This window comes from Anomalospiza imberbis, chromosome 38, assembly GCF_031753505.1.
Source record: "Anomalospiza imberbis isolate Cuckoo-Finch-1a 21T00152 chromosome 38, ASM3175350v1, whole genome shotgun sequence".
Lineage (NCBI taxonomy): Eukaryota > Metazoa > Chordata > Aves > Passeriformes > Viduidae > Anomalospiza > Anomalospiza imberbis.
The window spans coordinates 99,822-117,520 of record NC_089718.1 but is presented as its reverse complement, the minus strand read 5'-3'; the positions used below and the strand labels follow the sequence as shown (position 1 = coordinate 117,520).

At 48.2% G+C, this 17,699-nt stretch overlaps 1 protein-coding gene across 1 annotated transcript; it reads right to left on the bottom strand.

Moving 5' to 3' along the window:
• Positions 1 to 7,172: 7,172 nt before the first annotated feature.
• Positions 7,173 to 17,278, bottom strand: LOC137464198 (E3 ubiquitin-protein ligase BRE1A-like). The gene is made up of 5 exons (XM_068175510.1): positions 17,144 to 17,278; positions 9,601 to 9,726; positions 8,579 to 8,719; positions 8,147 to 8,254; positions 7,173 to 7,790 (listed from the first exon to the last, which is right to left on the bottom strand). Exons 1-5 carry the CDS (start codon positions 17,276 to 17,278, stop codon positions 7,614 to 7,616), a joined length of 687 nt encoding a protein of 228 aa, XP_068031611.1. The 3' UTR covers positions 7,173 to 7,613.
• Positions 17,279 to 17,699: the final 421 nt, after the last annotated feature.

Here is a 17,699-nt window from a genome sequence, read left to right as displayed (position 1 = left end):
ATAAATGTAAATCTCAAAATGTATAAACATAACTACATATATAAAAATATAAATCTATCGCATCTATAATGATATATATAGATTTAACTATATAAACACACCTCTATAAATCTATAAATGTATCTATTAGGTATAGAAATAGAACTGCAGAAATCTATAAATCTATGTATAAACAGAGGGATTCCACCTGCCCGATAGTCATAGGCTCTCCCTCTGATCCTCCTTCTTACGCAGGGCAGCCCTCCTGGCGAGGTAGATCAGGTGGATATCTGGGAAGCAAAGGGAATGCTGGGTCAGTATTGGCCTCTGTGCATCTTTCCCTTTGGAAGTAACTGTCCTTCCTCCAGGGACTGTCAGACATGGCCTGAAAGGCAGACTCTCACTTGGCAATTTGAAGCCTGCTCTTTAAAGAGCAGGCATTCTTCCAAGTTTTCAAAACTTATGAAGTATCCCAAAACTTTTAAGTATCCCAATAAACTCACAGCACTCACAGTGCAAATAGCACCCACGAGAGCTTGAAACACAGTCCCAGCTGCCACAGAGAAGCCCGGGATTGTTCTTTCTCTGAGGACAGACAGACCTCAGTCCTCATTGAAATGGCTGAAGCTGAGGGGTGCTGGGGGCTGAGTTATGAACTGGCACCGTTCCCTGCCACCTACAAACTGCCCTCTGCAGTGAGCAACAGCTCCTCCAAAACAGCCACCAGCTCTGGGATGAACAGCTGGGAGGGAAAGAGCTCCCTACCAGGCCTGCAGGCTGCACCAGCTTTGCACAAGAATGCCGATCCAAAGGGCTCTCTCTGTCCTTTAGTTCTCCCTAATTTGGGGTAATTTCAGTTTTTCCTTGAGCTACTGGATTTATGATTAATGATTTGTTTAGTCTCAGAGCTTCTGCTGCTTGCATTTTTAATGTATCTCACAACAGCTACCAGCAGACTGGTACTACATTGATTTAATGCTTGGAGACAAAAAGCTCAGACTTCTACACTGACTTTTTGCTGGGGTTTTCTTCTCTTGCTTCAAGAGTCACTCAGTGTTGCCTCCAGAGCACTGACACCCAGCAGCAAACTTATCCATGGACATCAGCACAAACCTGGGACACTGGAGCTGGTGACACAACTCCCACAGGGTCAGGTTTATTCCCTGCTCTCTTGCCACAGCAGAGGACTCGGTGTCAGAACCTCTGGAGAAGCGTGGAGGGCAGGGCTCGAGCAGGCTGTGCATGTGCCTTTGAACTAAAGGCACCAGGAAGCACCAACCCTGCAGACAAGAACTCAACTCTTCTCGTCTCCCTTCCTGCCAGAGGCAGGCTCAGAGCAGCCGTCTCACACCTCTCTAAACCAATGGGGCTCTGTCCTTACCAGGCTCCTCGGGCTCCTGGGAATTGTTCCCACAGCTCTTGGTGCCAGGCAAAGCTCCCTCCGCTGCAGCTCTGTCCACAGGCTCCCCTCCTGAAGACTCAGGCACAACATTAATATTGCCCTTGAAAGAGAAACAGAAAGAAAGAAACCCTTCTCACCAGTTACACAAAACATCTGGTCCAACAACTCTGTGGCTCACATTCTTAATCCCTTGCTCCTAACAAGAAGTCTGGGCCCCAAAGCCCTTCAAAAGTCAAAAAGATTTGACTTCTCAAACACCATCCAAAGGCTGTCAAAGGTGACAGTGTTGAGCGTGGGGGTGACACTGAACACATGGAATGGCTGCTAAGGAAGGACTCCTGCCAGCTCCTGGCACAGGGATGTGCTCCTCCCTGCACAGCCCTGAGCACAGCACTCTCATCCAGGCTGCAGCTTGGCAGGGACTGCGTGGGAACACACATCCCTTCCCGCAGAGACGCCCGAGAGCAAGGTGACTGAGCTCTGCAATGTGGACAGCAAGAGTGGCCAGTTTGCCCAGCTGAGGATTTCCCAGATGGAAACTGGACTGCAGGCCCCAGGTTACTGAGAGGACAAGAAAGCTGCAGCTGCAGCCCGGCCCCACCCACAGCTCTGGGAGCGCCTACACGCACGGCAGGGCTCTCACAGCAGCAGCTGCAGCCCAGCCCTGCTTTGCCTTGGCCTTGCCACCCAAAAGAGGCACAGCCCACATCTGCTGCTGGAACAGAGGCACCTCTCGCACACCCCTCCCTGCACGGGACACTCTGCCTTCAGTGGCAATTCTCCAAACACTCTTCTCTTCTCTCCCATCTAACAAAGCCTCTCAGAACCTACAAAGCTTCCACTTCCGCACCACAAATGCCCCAGCACGAGGAATTCTTCCCAGGAAAATGAGCACCCAAACTTGGCCAACACAGGCTCACACCTTCTCATCCTTACTCAGGGGGGAGACTTTTTCATTCCCTCTTCTTTAGGAAATCTTGCTTTACCAAGAAAATCCTTCCCTGTCTGTTCACAGCTGAACTCAAGAAGCCTTTGCTTCTCAGCCCTGCAACAGCATTCAAAAGCTGTCAGTCCAGCCCCTTTCATCCCTGTCCAATGCAGTTACCTGAGCAGAGGGAAAAATCATCTCCTCCAGTGTCTCCAGCACCATGTCCAGATCCACTGGTGGCAATTCCTCTTCCCCAGGAGTATTCCACAGCCGGCCGGGGGCTGTCCATGCTGCATAACCAGCACTGCCAGCTGGACCACTGGGAGCTGAAGTGTCTGGGGTGGCTGCAAGAATCCAAACACATTGGTCAGGCTCCACAATGCAGCTTTGGGATGCAGAGCTCTAGTGCTGCCTTGGACCAAATATCACAGGAAGCACACAGCAACCTCAGTTCCAGAAATTTATTCAGACTTCCCAGGGGATTGGAAGAGCGAGTTCTTCCTCTACAGGAAGATGGTCTACAGGAACCAGCGAAAGGATGAGCTCAGGGAGGCATTTAAGCTCCAGGGGAACCAGTGGAATGATTAGCTCACAGTTGAGATTAAATCTGCCCTTCCTGGTTGCTCTGATGAAACCCCAAGAAGTCCAGATGAGACAAAGACTTTCTTGGGGAGATGCTAGGAAAACCTCAGACTCCTGAGCACCTGCACTTTGCCTGGAAGCGCCTGGAGGCAGCTCTAAACCCTGAGGTGAGGAGCGGCGAGGTCCTGGTAGGAGAGCACTGTGTAGGAGTGGGAAGAAGAAAGGAAGCAAAGGGAAAGCTGGTCTTTGGGCATGTTTCCCTTGGCAGCAACGGTACATCTGTCAGGGAAAACAAAAGCCCCCATCCTCCCAAGCAGGGTGAGAAAAAAGAAAAAAGAAACAACCAACACGTTCAAGGGCTATTCAACTAGCAGCTGCTGGTCTACTGAGCTCTCCCCTATTCGCTCAACTGTCTGGGAAAACTCTCCCGCGTTGCCCTTCCCTGGTAGGAGGCAACTGCCAGAAAGCCAACTGCCATCTCTCTTCCCCACTGCCCCGGAGGGATAGGAGACTCCCTCCAGCTGGGCCGGAGCAGGACCGAGCCCTCGGCTCACACGCACTCACGGAGAGCTCCCCAAGCACCCCGGGGCCGCGCAAGGAGCAGCGGCAGCCAGGGCGCATGGCAGGGCCAGCTGCAGCCGAGCGGGCCAGGCTGTGGTGAGCGCAGCCGCGGCGGGACTGTCCCGCAGCCCCGGCAGCCCGGCACAGCCGGCACAGCTCCCGGGCCCTGCCGGCACAGCTGCCTTGCCCAAGGACAGCCCCTGTGCCGGCCGGGGCAGCTGCGCTGAGCAGCCCCGGCACGGGCAGGGCCCGCTGCTGCCCCGCCGGGCAGTGCCCACGGCCACAGCCCACGCCACCCTCCGCGCCCGGAGCTCCCACCCCGACTCACCGGCTCTGGGCGGCTGCCCGGCGGGGAAGGAGGGCACCTCCCGCTCCGTGCGCAGCTGCTGGAAGCGGCTGGGCTGGTGGCTGCGCACCTCCCGCCCCGCCGCCAGCCGCTGCCTGTTGGCCCTGGTCAGGCGCTTGATGCGGAGCAGGAGGTCGGGGCGGTCGCGGCGAAAGTTGGGGTTCCTGAAGTGGAGCCAGCTGCCGGCATCGCCCGGCTCAGCTGAGCCAACCCCGCCCGGCACCTTGTGGAAGCCGTAGAGGTTGAGCTGCCGCACGAAGCTGCCGAACTGCGTGGCTTGGAAGGAGTCCGGGGCCGGCCCCGCCCCCTCACTGCCCGCCCCGTGGGCGTCGCCCGGGCTGAGCAGCTCCCGCTCGAAGAGGGAGCGGTGGATGAGCAGCCCCCGGGCCCGGCTGTCCCAGCGCACGGAGCGGACGCGGGGGCTGTTCGCCAGGCGCCACAGCTTGGCGGGGAAGGCGCTGGCTCTGAGCCCGGCGGGCAGCGGCAGCTCCGCCATGGCGCCGCTCGCCGGCTGTCGCCACAACGGCCCCGGCGCAACGGCCGCGGCTGCGCCGGCGGCGCGCGGCCTGAGGGGGGCGCTGCGCTCGGGCCCGCGCGCGCCCAGCCGCACTGGGCGGGGCCGTGCCTGGGCTGTTCTTGTCAGGTGCAGTTCAAAGGCTGCAGGCGCATTGAGGAAGACATTCCACCTATTTGCATCTCTAACCTTTGAAAAGCCCTTGTGTATGAAAAGCTCTGCATCAGCACCAAAAGCTGGTCACAGTGAGACCCAGACGAATTAGCCTCAAGAGCTGCTCTTTGTTCTCTGATTTTGTGTGTCTGCTCCTTCCAGTGCAGGAACACGGGGAAGAGAAATTAGGATGTAAAACAAAGAAGTGGGATCCACAGGCCTGCACCTTGGTAGTTATAATAGATCTGGGATGGCCCCACATTCCTGACAAACTTGATGGGCAAGGCACTGAGGTCACTTTCATTGCCTTCCCTTCCCCTGCCTCCCCCCTTCAGATAATCAGTTTTCTAGAAAGAGCTTTTTCTTTGTGTAGCATCTGGTACCTCACAACCTCCAACATGACTTGTTTAGAACACATGAATATTGCTCCTATCATCAAAACACTAGGAAAGAAGTATTTCAGGCCAATTTTGTAAGTATTTTTATCAAGGCTTTTATGTTCTTGCCTCTACACACGAGCCCAGAAACATATTATAAAAAAATAAAATGTTAATCATATCTTAAATAAAAATGTTTTGCTTCAAAGCTCCAAACACCAAATCCTTCAACAAATCAGACTTCATCTAAAAGCAAAAATAGAAATGGAAAACTGTCAACCACCTAATAACTACTATTAAGCAAGTATTATTTCTGGTGGCTGTCTGAGGAGTTTCTCCCATGTCAAATGCAAAATACGGATTGCTCTGAATTAGTGCATCACCAACTGTGCCTTTTCCCAAAAGACTCAACTTACTGCTGCCCAACAAAGACATGCTATTTTCTCCTTCAGCCACTGCTCCAGCCTGATCCCCTGGGGACAAGAGATTGCTGTGGGTTTCTGTGGGAAGGGGAGTGGCACAGGCACATCAGTGCCTGCAGACTGTGGCAGAGGGGAGGATCTGCTGTGACAGCAGGTGCACGGGAGACTGGAGATGAGGTTTTTTCTTTCTTGTCTAAGACACTGAATTTAGAGAATGTTTTCATAAAGAATACTGTCACCGCTTTACTTTTTTTACCCCAATACTTACTAGTCCTGATAAATGTTAATTATTTCCATACATTCTGTTTCTTGGTGGTTTAATTAAAAGCACAGAGAAACTCAGTTATTTCAGAAATGAGCTTGAAATAAGCTGTTACTTTAGAACAAACCCAAAATGTGCATTGTTTCTAAGTGTTAAAATTATGTCCACCGAGAGAAACTCAGTCACTTCCAAAGTGAGCTTGAAATAAGCTTTTGTTTTAAAACAAAACCAAGACTTTTTTCTTGCTAAGGGAGGAGTTTCCAAAACTCCTCCGTGGAACTAATACAACTTGTTTGAAGCATCCATTTCCTGCCAGGAGCAGAGGGATGCCAACCTGGGCAGAGTTCACACAAAGCTCATTTCAGTAGAAAGGTGATACAAGAGTGACTGGGGACGGACAGAGGGGCTTTGCAGCTCTGCTGGGGCTGCAAAGTTCAGGCTGCTGTTCACAGCTGTAAAAGGAACTCCTGCTGCTCTAGCCAAGGGGTTTGAAGATGCAGACAGTTTATTCATGAGCCAGGTCCTGGTGCCATGAAGAAGCATCTGTACCCCAAAATCTACCAGCAGCATTAGCACATCATTCCTTAGCCAACTTGCTGCCAGAACCTGTAACCCCGGGAGCAATTTCCAGGGAAAGGGGAGCGGGTTCTACTCTCATTCCTTCTAACAGCTCTTACACCATAGCAGGAACTCTCAGCAGCCCAGGTTCCCCTTGGAAAGGCAGGATGCAGTGCTCCTTCTCAGTTCTCAGGATTCCTCATCATTTACAAGGCTTTACTCATATATTCTGAATGTTTTCCCCAAGATAATGAATAGTGTAAGAGCCTGTGATGAACTCCTTTTACTTTGTATCTGGTATTTCCTGCAGGGAGGGGATGGAGGAAGGCAGGAGATTCCATGCTTCAGGGAAGGGACACCCATGAGACAAACTTCTGAAAGGTGCACCTTCCAGGCAAATTAAGTTTACTTAAACACTACATCCCAGGAAGAAATGTCACAAATCAACAAGTTCCCGTTTGGATTTTAGGAACAGGCTTCAAACCCTCCAAGCACAGGGAGCACCGAGACTCTAAGCCACACCACATCCCTGCCAAAATTCCCAGCAGCCATGACAAAATGGCTGCAGAAATAATGCAGCGTCCTGGCCCTCCCGTTGTGTCAGGAATAAGCTACTGGGGATAGAGCCAAAGGGACAAAAGTTGTTCTAGCTGAGCATATCTTGAAAGGAGAGGAAGGAAGAGATCAAGTGTCTCTACTGTAGAAGTTTAAAGCTTGTGAGAAATGTTTCCAAGAACTGGACAAAGGATGGGAGAGCAAACAGTACCAGAGGCAGGAGAACCAGAAAAATAAACCAAAGAACAGCTTTAAGAAGAATTTGTACATAACAAGGTCAATCTTTGTGGTAAAGCTGCAGCAAAGGAACCACTAAAAGCCCTTTTCTGAGAAGGACAATGGCAGCAATGCTTCAGCCTAGGGGAAGGTGAGCACATCAACCAGGGCTTGTCAGTGGAATGCTGTTTTCTAAGGGTCTCCAAGATCTCTCCTTTCTCCTCTGGTGGATATTCAGACGTGTTTGTTTGGGGTAGGGTTTCCTAGTGCACCAGCCCTCGAGGGTTCTTGCCCTGACTCGGGAAGGTGCACAGGTACCTAAGGAATTGCTCCACTGAGTCTACAGATTAATTTCCTTGGTCTCTATTGGGCCTGTTAATTGGGAAACGCTTCCCTCCCAGGAGCAGTGCCATTCCTTGATGGGACTTAATTAGCATCCAAAGCAGAGCCCTCAAATAAAGCTCTCACTAATCTCTGCTGCAGCTCAGCTTCCATCCCACCAAGGCAGCACTTCAGCTGCACGTTCCCGCCTTGGCAGTGTGAAAGCAAGGGATGGGAAACTTCCTCTCAGGCACAAAGAGCACACAAAAACTGAGGCCATGACCAAAGGGACAGGGCCAAGAAAGGAAGCAAGATCCAGAGTGTATTTCTTTGGAGACCCCGAAGGCTCCTCCCAGAAGACACTGCAGCTCAGGCAGCAGAAGCTGAGAGGGAGGGAAGGAGGCTGGCTCAGCACCAGCAGGGGCTCTGAGAGGGCCTCAGCCGATGTAGATCCTGTGGGAGTCGTTGGCCCCGAAGGCCGCGTTGCACCTGGGGCACTCGCGCTGCCGCGTGTCGTAGCGCGTCTTCACACACTCGAAGCAGAAGACGTGGAAGCACCTGGTGAGCACCGCGTCTTTCTTGCGCATGTTGCAGCACGGGCACGACAGGCAGGCCTGCAACACACACACAGAGACACACACACAGACAGACACAGACACACAGACACAGACACACAGACACACACACAGACAGACACACACAGACACACACAGAGACACACACAGACACACACACACACACACAGAGACACAGACACACACACACAGACACAGACACACACTCAGAGCTGTGAGGGGCCCTGCAGCCCAGCTGCAGTGCTCAGAGATGTCTCAACATGTCAGTACTTCCATTCCTCAGAAGGACAAGGTGGTTTCTCCAGTGCCAGAGTACAGACGAGAGATGTCAGACACTGAAAGTGTGCCTACACACCTTCTGACTAAAGTAAAAAGGGAAGCTGACGGACACAGACACTCCCCTTGTAATCCTTGATTTCCTCCATCAGGATCTCATCACAGCTGGGAACCATGTCAGGCTTCTTTGTGGTCTCCAGCTTTCTGTGCAACCTAGAAATATCTTCCTGCGGAAAAACAGGAGACCAAGTGAAGGAGCAGTACATTCTCTGTCAGCTTCTTCAGGGACCAAAGAGAACGTGCACCTGGCTAAGTCTTGCTAGCCATAGTTTCATCCCCTATAATCCAAGAGACAACATGATCATCTGATGCCACAAGTATTGTCAGTTATCAGGGGACAAAATCTGAAAGAGCCAAGACCCGATGAAGCCAAAGTCAAAGTGAAACTGGATACCAAGAGCAGTTCAGCTGAAACCCTCTGCAAGCTCAGTGTACAAGGAGAAGGACACTAAAGCAGACAGATCTTGAAGGATTGTGCATAGGGTATATACCTCAGCCCTTCTGAGGTTGAACATCTCCTTCTCTCTAGTTGCTCTGTTTTCCACAATCTCCTCCTGAAAATCATGTAACTTCTTCTGAGCCAGCTCTAGCTGGGCCTTCAGATCATCTGCAAGCTGGGCTGCATCCATGGCCTGAGAAAGAAAACCAGTATATAAGGACCAAGCACAGAAGAACAGCTCTAGTGGTCTCTAGTCCCTTGTTCTTACCTTATTATCAACAAGTTCTAATCATTTAGCTTCAAGATTCCTTTGGGCAGAGCCAAACCCTGGCACACTGCAAGGCACATCTCTTACAAAAACACCAGTGATCATCCAATTCTCTTCTTAACCTATTTTCAGCCTTCCAGCTTCCATGTCTTCTCTATTAAAGTGTTCAGAGGCAGTTCTATCGCTGCACTAGACAGAACTGCACGATACCTATTTCTAACAATCTCTCTTCGCCAGTTCCCTTCTGACTTTATAACCAAGTGCCCTTAATACCACAAGTTGTCCTACTAAACACAGGTCTCTGCTGAATTCTCCCCAGCTCCTCTTCACAGGGATATTCCTGCTTTCCTTTCTGCCTGTTTTAATGTAATTTCTGCATTTCTACTAAAACTTAACAACAAAGGCAGCATCAGCTCTAAACTTAGACTTATTTTACTGGTAACATTGGTTACTTTACTCGTCTTAGGCATTTGTTGAAAATATTCACATTCCCCAGCTGTATCTCCTTTTGTTTATCCCATCTTTGCAGCAAAAGCTTTGACCCCAGTTCATCTGGCTGCTGTCTCTCTCTTCACCACAGTTTACACAGAAAAACATATGACCTGCTTCTCCTTATCAAAGGAAAACATCAGTCTCCAGTACTTTAATCATAATTCTCTCCAGGACTCCTCAGCCTTCTGATATACTCATCCAAAAGCAGGGAATACCAGGTTCTCTAATCCCAGTGAGAGCTCAGAGCCTTCCATGCCTCTCACAAGGCAGCAGCTCCACCTCACAACCCAAGAGGAAACGAAGGCATCACTCACCTTGCGTTTGCTCATCTCCAGGGCCTGTGTTCGCAGACCCAGCTCCTTCTCTCCCGTTCCAATGCTGCTCTGCAGTGAGTGTTCCTTCTCCTCCAGCTTACGTGCAACCTGCAGCTGGGCATCCACCTTGGGAAGGGAGACAGAGGGAACAGAAGGAATTAATGTATGCTCTGTGGGTCTTCAGAGCTGTCATTCGAGCTGCAGGCTAAAACTACCCCTGCTTCCCCATCACCAGGGAGCACACATTCAGCTTGCCTTTTTCTCCCTGAACAGCTGTGCCTGTATCCAAAGAGCTGTACCCAGATCTCTATGGTCAACACTTTAAAGCTTAGCAGTCAAATATTTGCAACAAAGATTTCTTAATTTTTGGACAGCGGCTTAAAGACTTGCTGCAAGGCAGCGAACCTTGGAACCTTGGAACCTTGGAACCTTGGAACCACAGTGGTTCCAAGGACGACAGGACAGTCATATTCTATGACTACAGAGTCATAGAATGGCCTGGATTGGAAGGGACCTTAAAGATCATCTAGTCCCAGCCTCCCTGGGATAACTTCCTCTGGGGCATGTGTTGTAGATGTCGGGGAACCCAATGGGAAGAATGATGATGTCTGACTTAGTTCAGCAGGCTGAATGATTTCTTTATTATAATTATGCTATGATACATTAATATACTATCCAAAAGAGGATACTAAAAACTACATGCTACTCTCTCTAACTATCATATCCAACTCACTCACAACTCGTGACCCTGTTCTCCAGAGTCCAGACACAGGTGGATCCAATTGGCCATCAGGCCCAAACAATCCACCGTGATCCAACCAGGCATTCGCTCTAGGTAAACAATTCTCCAAACACATTCCACAAGAGAAAAACAAGGAGCAGAAATAGAAACTGTTTTCTCTTTCACTTCTCTCTGTGCACCTTTATAAAAATCCTGAGAGAGAGAGAAATGTGCTTGCCACATTTTGGGGTCTCTGCTGAGGTGTGCAGGGATCCCTCACGAGGCACACAGGGATATTTCTGGCCTCTCCTAAGGTGTGCAGGGATCCCTCATGAGCTGTGCGTCAGGGTAAATATGAGGGGTTTTTTACTCTTCTCAGCACAGCAAAGGGACACTTGGCCAAGGTTTTGCAGGGCTGGGAGAAAGCCTCTTGCAAACCCTTGGGCCCAGAAGGCTGCGGGCACAGCGGGCGGGCAGAGCCCGTCCCCTGGGGCCAGGCCGGGCCGCTCAGGCCGGGCCGGGCCAGGCAAGGGCCCCGGCAGGGAAGGGCCGCGGCCCCGGGCTCTGATGAGGCTGCTGAGCTCCGCCCTGGCCCTGAGCTGCAGCCCAAGACATTTACAGCCAGGGCCGTGCCCTGGGGCACAGGAGGCACCGGGGCTGCAGCTGAGGCCGCGCCCTCTCGCACTGAAGGGGGCTGGCTCTGTTCCTTGGGAGGATGCAGAGCCTTGTGCCTCGGCCTGATGGTGCAAAAATCCCCCCAGCATCCCTCCGTTTGCAAAAAGAAAGGCTCAGTGCTCATTAATAGGAAAAGCTGTGTGGGTGGCCTGCAGCTCCTGTTCTTTTGTTGCCTGGGCCCCAGTCAATGTCAGCAGGCAAAAGAAAGGATTTGCTGAGGAATGATCTTGGATCAAGCCAAACATTTACAGGCAGGGCAGTCCATTTGTATCGATGGGGGCACACTCTGGGGTGCAGCTAAGGCCATGAGGTCACAGCAGGATCTGGGGTCACAGCAAGCTGAGGTCACAGCAGGCTCTGAGGTCCCAGAGGTGCCAGAGCCCCGTGGTTGCACAGCACCCCATTTAGTTTTGTTGTTGTTGTTGACCCCCTGGGAGCGCTTGTAGTTCTCCACCCCTGCTATTTTTAAATTGATCCAATTGCTTTTTCAGGGGACACTGGTTAACCCAGTGCCCAAGGTTCTTACAAAGCAGGCATGGCTTTGTGGGGTCAACCATTGCTGGTCCTCGCTGCTGCCCAGTGTGCCGCTGTGCTGATGGAATGGGCGCTGGGCTGGCAACGGCGACTCTCTGTTGTGGCCTTGGCAGCAGCTTTGGTCTGGTGTCCTGAGCCACACTCCTCAGAGGCACTTTCCTGTTCCAGACTAGAAGCATATCTTTTAGTGTAGGGGGGTTCTAAAGGTAAGCTCAGAATTGCAGCTGACCCTGTTCATTCACATTTGCAAATGCCATTTCCTCTAAAACTTCTTCCCTTGCATTTTCTTTCCTATCTTGGATTTCAATAGCTCTAGTTAACCTTTCCACCAGTTTCAAAAAAGGCTCTGATGGTAGCTGTGTGATCTTACTACAGGGCCGTCAGGTGGAAGGGCAAAGAAGGCTTTTTCAGCTGCATCTTTGACTCTCTCAAGGACTTCCACAGGGATTACTGCAGCTTGGACTGGGGCCAGAGACCACTGGCTCTCACCGGGAGATGCTCAGTGGTATTTGGCACGCCTCTGGCATCCTTTGCTGTGTTTGGATCAGCATGCAAGTCTGGGAGGGCCTCTTTCAGCAGCTGTTTCCATGCCACTTCCCACAGTTTGAATTCTGTAGAGGTCGTGAGGCACGAAAAAAGCTGTTTTAAATCATGTGGGACGAGTACAGTCCTCCCCAGTTCGGCCTTTGAAAGGCCACGGAAGCATGGGCTCTGTGGGCCATACTGTTGGTCTGTTTTGCAAATCTCTCTTATTATTTGCTGTGCCCCTGTCAGGGTCGGCAAATGCATGCAAGGTCCCTGATAGGTTCTTTTTGGAGATCTCAAAGCACAAAAGACACAGCAGGGGACACAACACTTTGCTTAAACAAAAATGCACTTTTATTTAGTGCCAACAACTGCGATAGTGGGAGAGAAATAAAGAGATAGAGTGAAAGATAGAGAAAGAGGGGAAGGGGATTATAGCTACCAGTCTGAAGAGACAAGGCCCTCGGAGCTTGACGAGATGCTCATAGGCTGTCTTCTCCAGGTGGGGTCCGGACAAAGTCCTCAAAACTCCTTCAGTCTTTTAAAGGGTTCCTCAAAGCGGGTGGCATCTGGCCGAAGCAGCAGCTCTCCTGGTTACACGGTGGGTGTGGACTCGTTGTTTTGGGAACAAGTTGTAACCATCGCGTCAGTGCAGGACCAAGAGTACAGGACCGAAGGTACAGGACGAACTGATTAGGGCTCAGTCCACCATGACCAGTCCATTGTTCTCGCACTGAGTTCCCATGGCATTGCATACCAGTCCTTAAGGCTTGGCAGACTTTCCACCTCAGCCAGGCTAGAGCTATTTTTCAGGGTCTGGGATCTCAGTCCTTGGAGGCAGTCGTGAGGCAAACATGAGGGATTTTCAGACAGACCCTGACACCACCCCGTGACTCACAACTGGCGACGAGAGTACTCCATCAGCAAGGTCTGCAGCGTTGTCACAAAGTCTTCAGGGCTCGACTCATCAGTGTCTGGCAGCATATATCCCAGAAAAACAGAAACCGAAAAGATATCGAAGAGGAAGAGGGAAAAAGTAAAAGAAACAAGGACAGGGATTAAGAAAAGATAGAATAGGAAATAATGATAAATATTGATTATAACAATTTTTCTTATAATTGAAACAATTTCTTTGAAAACAATCAAAACAAATCACAAAATTCTTTTACAAATTTCTTAAGCAAAAATCTCCAAACAAAAACTTAATCACTGTTTAACATTATTAAAACAAACAATACTAATCAAAACAAACAACAAACAACTCTAATTAATTTGCTGTCGCAGGCCTAATTTTTTTACTGCTTGTGTAGTTCTTCTTGTGTCAATAACTCTAGGAATGTCTTTAACAAAAGGGGTTTTTACTGAACTGTTTGCATCTATAATTGATGCCAATCGGGTCAGCTGCCTCATCATTTTCCAATTCAAAATGTGTAAAATGGCTGATAAAACAAAACCAATTAAAACCAAGATCAAAAGAACAACAATAGGATGGCACACTTTATTCAGGATGCCTGTAGCAGTAGGTGACCACCCAAAAAGAGTATACCACCATCTGTGTTCAGCATCCTTCTTTACTCCTTCTAAAACGTGATGTATCTCCTTCACATCATGATGGACTGTTACCAGGGTCTTTTGCCCATTTTTCTTGACCTTTTCTAAAATTTCAATTAAGTCCTGGTGAAGCAACAATTGCTTAATCAAAGTAAAATTCATTCCAATAGAGGCATGCAATATCTGGTGATTTAGTGTAAAATTGGATTGTAAAAGGTGGTAAGACATAACTGGGACAGTATAAGAAAAATCACATACTGTAATCGTGGTAAAGTTACAGACACAAAAATTTGAATGATTCTTTGGATTCACTGCTACATTTTCTATAAACACTACATCACAAGCAGTCCACACACACACATACCCATTACCTATGTACACTAATATTGTTACAGGAGTCTCATCAGGGTGAACTTCAAAATGGCAAATATTCTGCTCTGTGTCCAAACAAATGTCTTGAGCTATAATTGCATTGCTTTCACAAATAAAACCTTGATGCTCCCGGACAATACAAGATTCTAAATTTACAGTTTGCCATTTCTTATCAATTTGACGGGCCCATTCTCCATGCTCGGAAGGATAGAGAATAGCTCCATCATGATTCAGTCCTAATGCAATGATAGGGAAAATCAAATGCACTGAAGCATTAGATATCGTTAACACAAAAGCTGTGGCTGTGTTTGTACTTGGGCTGTAAGTGAAGTTCACCAAGTTCCACCAGGATTGGAATTCCTTTTCAAAATCATTTGCATTGTCCCAAATTATTTTTTGAATTTCAGTAGGGAAAATGCCTTCTTCACCTTCTCTTATAATTGAGGCAACAACTGTCTGCATCCAGAGCTGTGCCTGGATGCAGCTAAGGGCCAGGGAAATGTTGTTTTGTGCAACACTAAGTGCATCAATTATTAATTTGTGATCATTCACATTTACCTTTTCCCAATTTGGTAATATGTTCGATAACAACCACTGTTGTGTTCCCAGGGCGGATAAAGAGGACTGCAAGGGTTGTTGTAATTTTGTCAAGTCTCTTGTGGTGGCAACTAGTTTATTCATCAATACTTCTGAATCAATACTGTTTAGGATTCCCAATCCTTTTCCCACAACACCGGTTATGTCTCTTGCCATCCGTTTCTTGGAAGGGTTCTGTTTTCGCAGCCAGGTGGTCCACCCTTGAAACTAAGTTTGCAAAAAGGGTGAACAGTTTGGCTGAATTTCTGAAACACTGTTCTGCATCAGTAATTTAACTTGTTTAAGAGACCATGCCAGATTGAACAATATTTGTTGTTGGCCAGTTTTCTTTATTACATATGGTCCGATTTCAAAGATTTTCGGGGTGAGCATAACTGGTGGTTGGGTGGTGGGTATAGTAGGCATTACTACATTAACATCAAGTCCTCCCCAGTATTTAAATCAATACTTTAAACTTAAAAGAAAGCACTTCAGTATTTTTGGACCAAAACCAAATTACTTCTACAGTTTGTGTTAATGTGAAATTGTGCCAATAACCCTGTACGCTTGGGTGTGTACAAACCTTTTTGTGCTTAAAGAGATCCTTTCACCTTTTTGGCATGCTACCACAATTATTTCAGACCATGGCCACTCAGCTGGTTTCTGGCCATGGGGTTGTGGTAGGATGCAGAAAAGTATCACCAGTTTTATCATGGATTAGGTGGCCTTCATGTCCCTCGGAGTTCTTCTGTAAAAGTAAACACAACAGAATCCTGCCACTATAAGGCAGAAAAGGTTAGAATGATGGAATTATCCGGCGTGTTTTTATCCAGTGTTCTTTTCTTAGAGCATCAGAAGCTGTCCATGCATGTTTATTCAGGGAGGGTTTTAGCACAAGTGGTACTAGCCCTATAGTAAGGGAGGTCCACCAGAACAGGTTGGCAGGGTAATGTGCTGGATTATTAGGATCATCTGGTACACAGCATAGGAGTCAGTGTAGTTACAGACAAGAGAGGTATTCTGTACCTCACGTTGGAAAACACTCCAAACAGCTGTCAGCTCCCTAGCCTGAGCACTGCTTTCTCCCTCAGTAATAATTAGTTCACCAGAAGAAATGTGGGGGGCTGCTGCCCTGTATCTCCACACCTTCCCCTCTCGTTTAGCAGAGGTGTCAGTGAACCAAAAACTTGCTGATTGTTCAGGGGAGAAATGAGGAGCTACTTTGATTACAGAGGCAGGTTTGTCATGGCTGCTATCCAAGCTCTCAGTTTCTAGGATTGCTATAGTTTTTACATCTCCTTCTGTCATTGAGAAAAAGTTACAGTAATGTTCAACCTGAGCATACCACTTTCTAACTGAGGCCCTCTGAGCCACCCCGTCAGGAGGGGGGGTTCCACTAGTGACTGTCTTAATAACCTTGAAGGGGCCCCTTAGCACAATAGGTTGTTGACGTGCTATTTTTTCCACTTCAATGAGAGCCAAACTAACCACAAACAGCCCCTTTTCCTAGGTAGTGTATCTTTTCTCAGTGTCTCTGAAACCACGAGAATAAAAACCAACAGGCCTTGTCGGGCCCTCAGGACACTGCTGCCACATGTGTACTGACAGTCCTGAGGAGGCAAATCCCCATTCCACCTGGAAAGGATCTGTAGGATGGACAGTGCCAAGTGCTTGATAAGCTGTTGCTTCAAAAATCAGCAATTGCAATGCTTTCTCCTGAGAAGGAGTCCAATCCCATTTTACCCCTTTCCTCAACAAGTCCTACAGGGGAACAAATGGGTTGTTCAGGTTACTAGGAAATCTATCTGGTCTTCCTACAGGACATACAGCTGCTGTGGTTTTTTGAATTAAAATCACTGTAGGTTTGAGTGATTCTGGAGGCCCTTGAATTAAAAGGGTCATTATTTTGGGCTTCACAGGTAATTGCATCAGGGATTCAAAACCAGGAATTAATTTATTTTCATTAATCATTTGCAGGCAAGCAGCTTTGTGCACACTTTCTAGGAGTTGGTCGGGGGTACTAATTATAGCTATGGGGTCTCCCCTTTCCAAGGGGTTCATTCCCCCGGCCCAAAAAGCCACACGCTGTGTCAGGGACCATGTGTCACATTTATCTCCCGTTGTTAGGAAGACACCATGTCCCCAATACCCACTGGCTTCTTGTTCTGTTAATTTAATTTGATCTCCTCCAGTGAGTGAGACTCTAAACACATATTCTGTCTCTGATTCTTGAGGGAGACGTGAATATTCTTTCTTTAATTTGGCTAATTCAGTGGCAGTGTATGGTATTTCTTTGGTAGTAATGTGAGGATCAAAATCCTCTTCATTTATAAAATTGTATTCTGTTTTAATGAGAGGTCTCAAATTGGAACAACAAGATTCTCCACAATTTTGTATGTGTACCAATTCTTTCTGGGGGTATATGTGTTTAATGTGGTGTGCTTCTTTCTCTTCTACTTCTTTTGGTGATTCTACATGTTTTAAGTTTTTATCTCTCTCCTCTCTCAGACTTCTTTCATATTCTAATTCTTTCTGCAAAACTTCTACTAGGGTTTGTAGGGAGCCTATTACTGCTTTTTCTTCACTCACCCGTTTATCTCTCTCCTCTCTAATACTCCTTTCATGTTCTAATTCTTTCTGCAAGACTTCTACTAAATTTTGGAGGGAGTCTATGATAGCATGTTCCTCACTTCTTCGCTTGAAGCAAGTTTCTACGGCTGCCATAAGACAAGCTCCCAAAACTGAGCACAAGATGGTTTTATTTTTGCCCAGTTTGAATTTTGTATCATGTTGTAAAGCACATACTCTATCAACCACATTATCCAAATTAAACCAGTTACTTTGTGCCCATTCCTCTCCTCCTGGAGAAGGTTTGGCATTGTGCTTAGCTAGCAAAGCATAAAATCCAGCTTTAGTTTTATCATTGAGGTTATCACTCATTTTGTGAAGGGACCAAAACCACTTTCAGGGAGGTACTCTTAAGTTACACACAAGCACAGCTAAAACTGTTTCCCTTCGCTTCCCTGGAGTGGGTGAGGGCACCAAAACTGCTTGGGAGGTACTCCTTAGTTACAAATAGTTGTCTCCTCAACTGCACCAAACAGCTCAAAAACACACACACAAAATAAAACAACAAAGTCCCATC

Bases quoted from the DNA above. Each gene is read 5' to 3' on its own strand.
- LOC137464198 (XM_068175510.1), bottom strand. From the start codon at position 17,278: ATGGCAGCCGTAGAAACTTGCTTCAAGCGAAGAAGTGAGGAACATGCT. The intron at 9,727-17,143 runs GTGAGTGAAGAA...TCCCTTCCCAAG, and splicing joins GAGAGGAGAGAGATAAACGG to GTGGATGCCCAGCTGCAGGT. The intron at 7,791-8,146 runs GTCTGTGTCCGT...TGTGTGTTGCAG, and splicing joins TCAAGGATTACAAGGGGAGT to GCCTGCCTGTCGTGCCCGTG.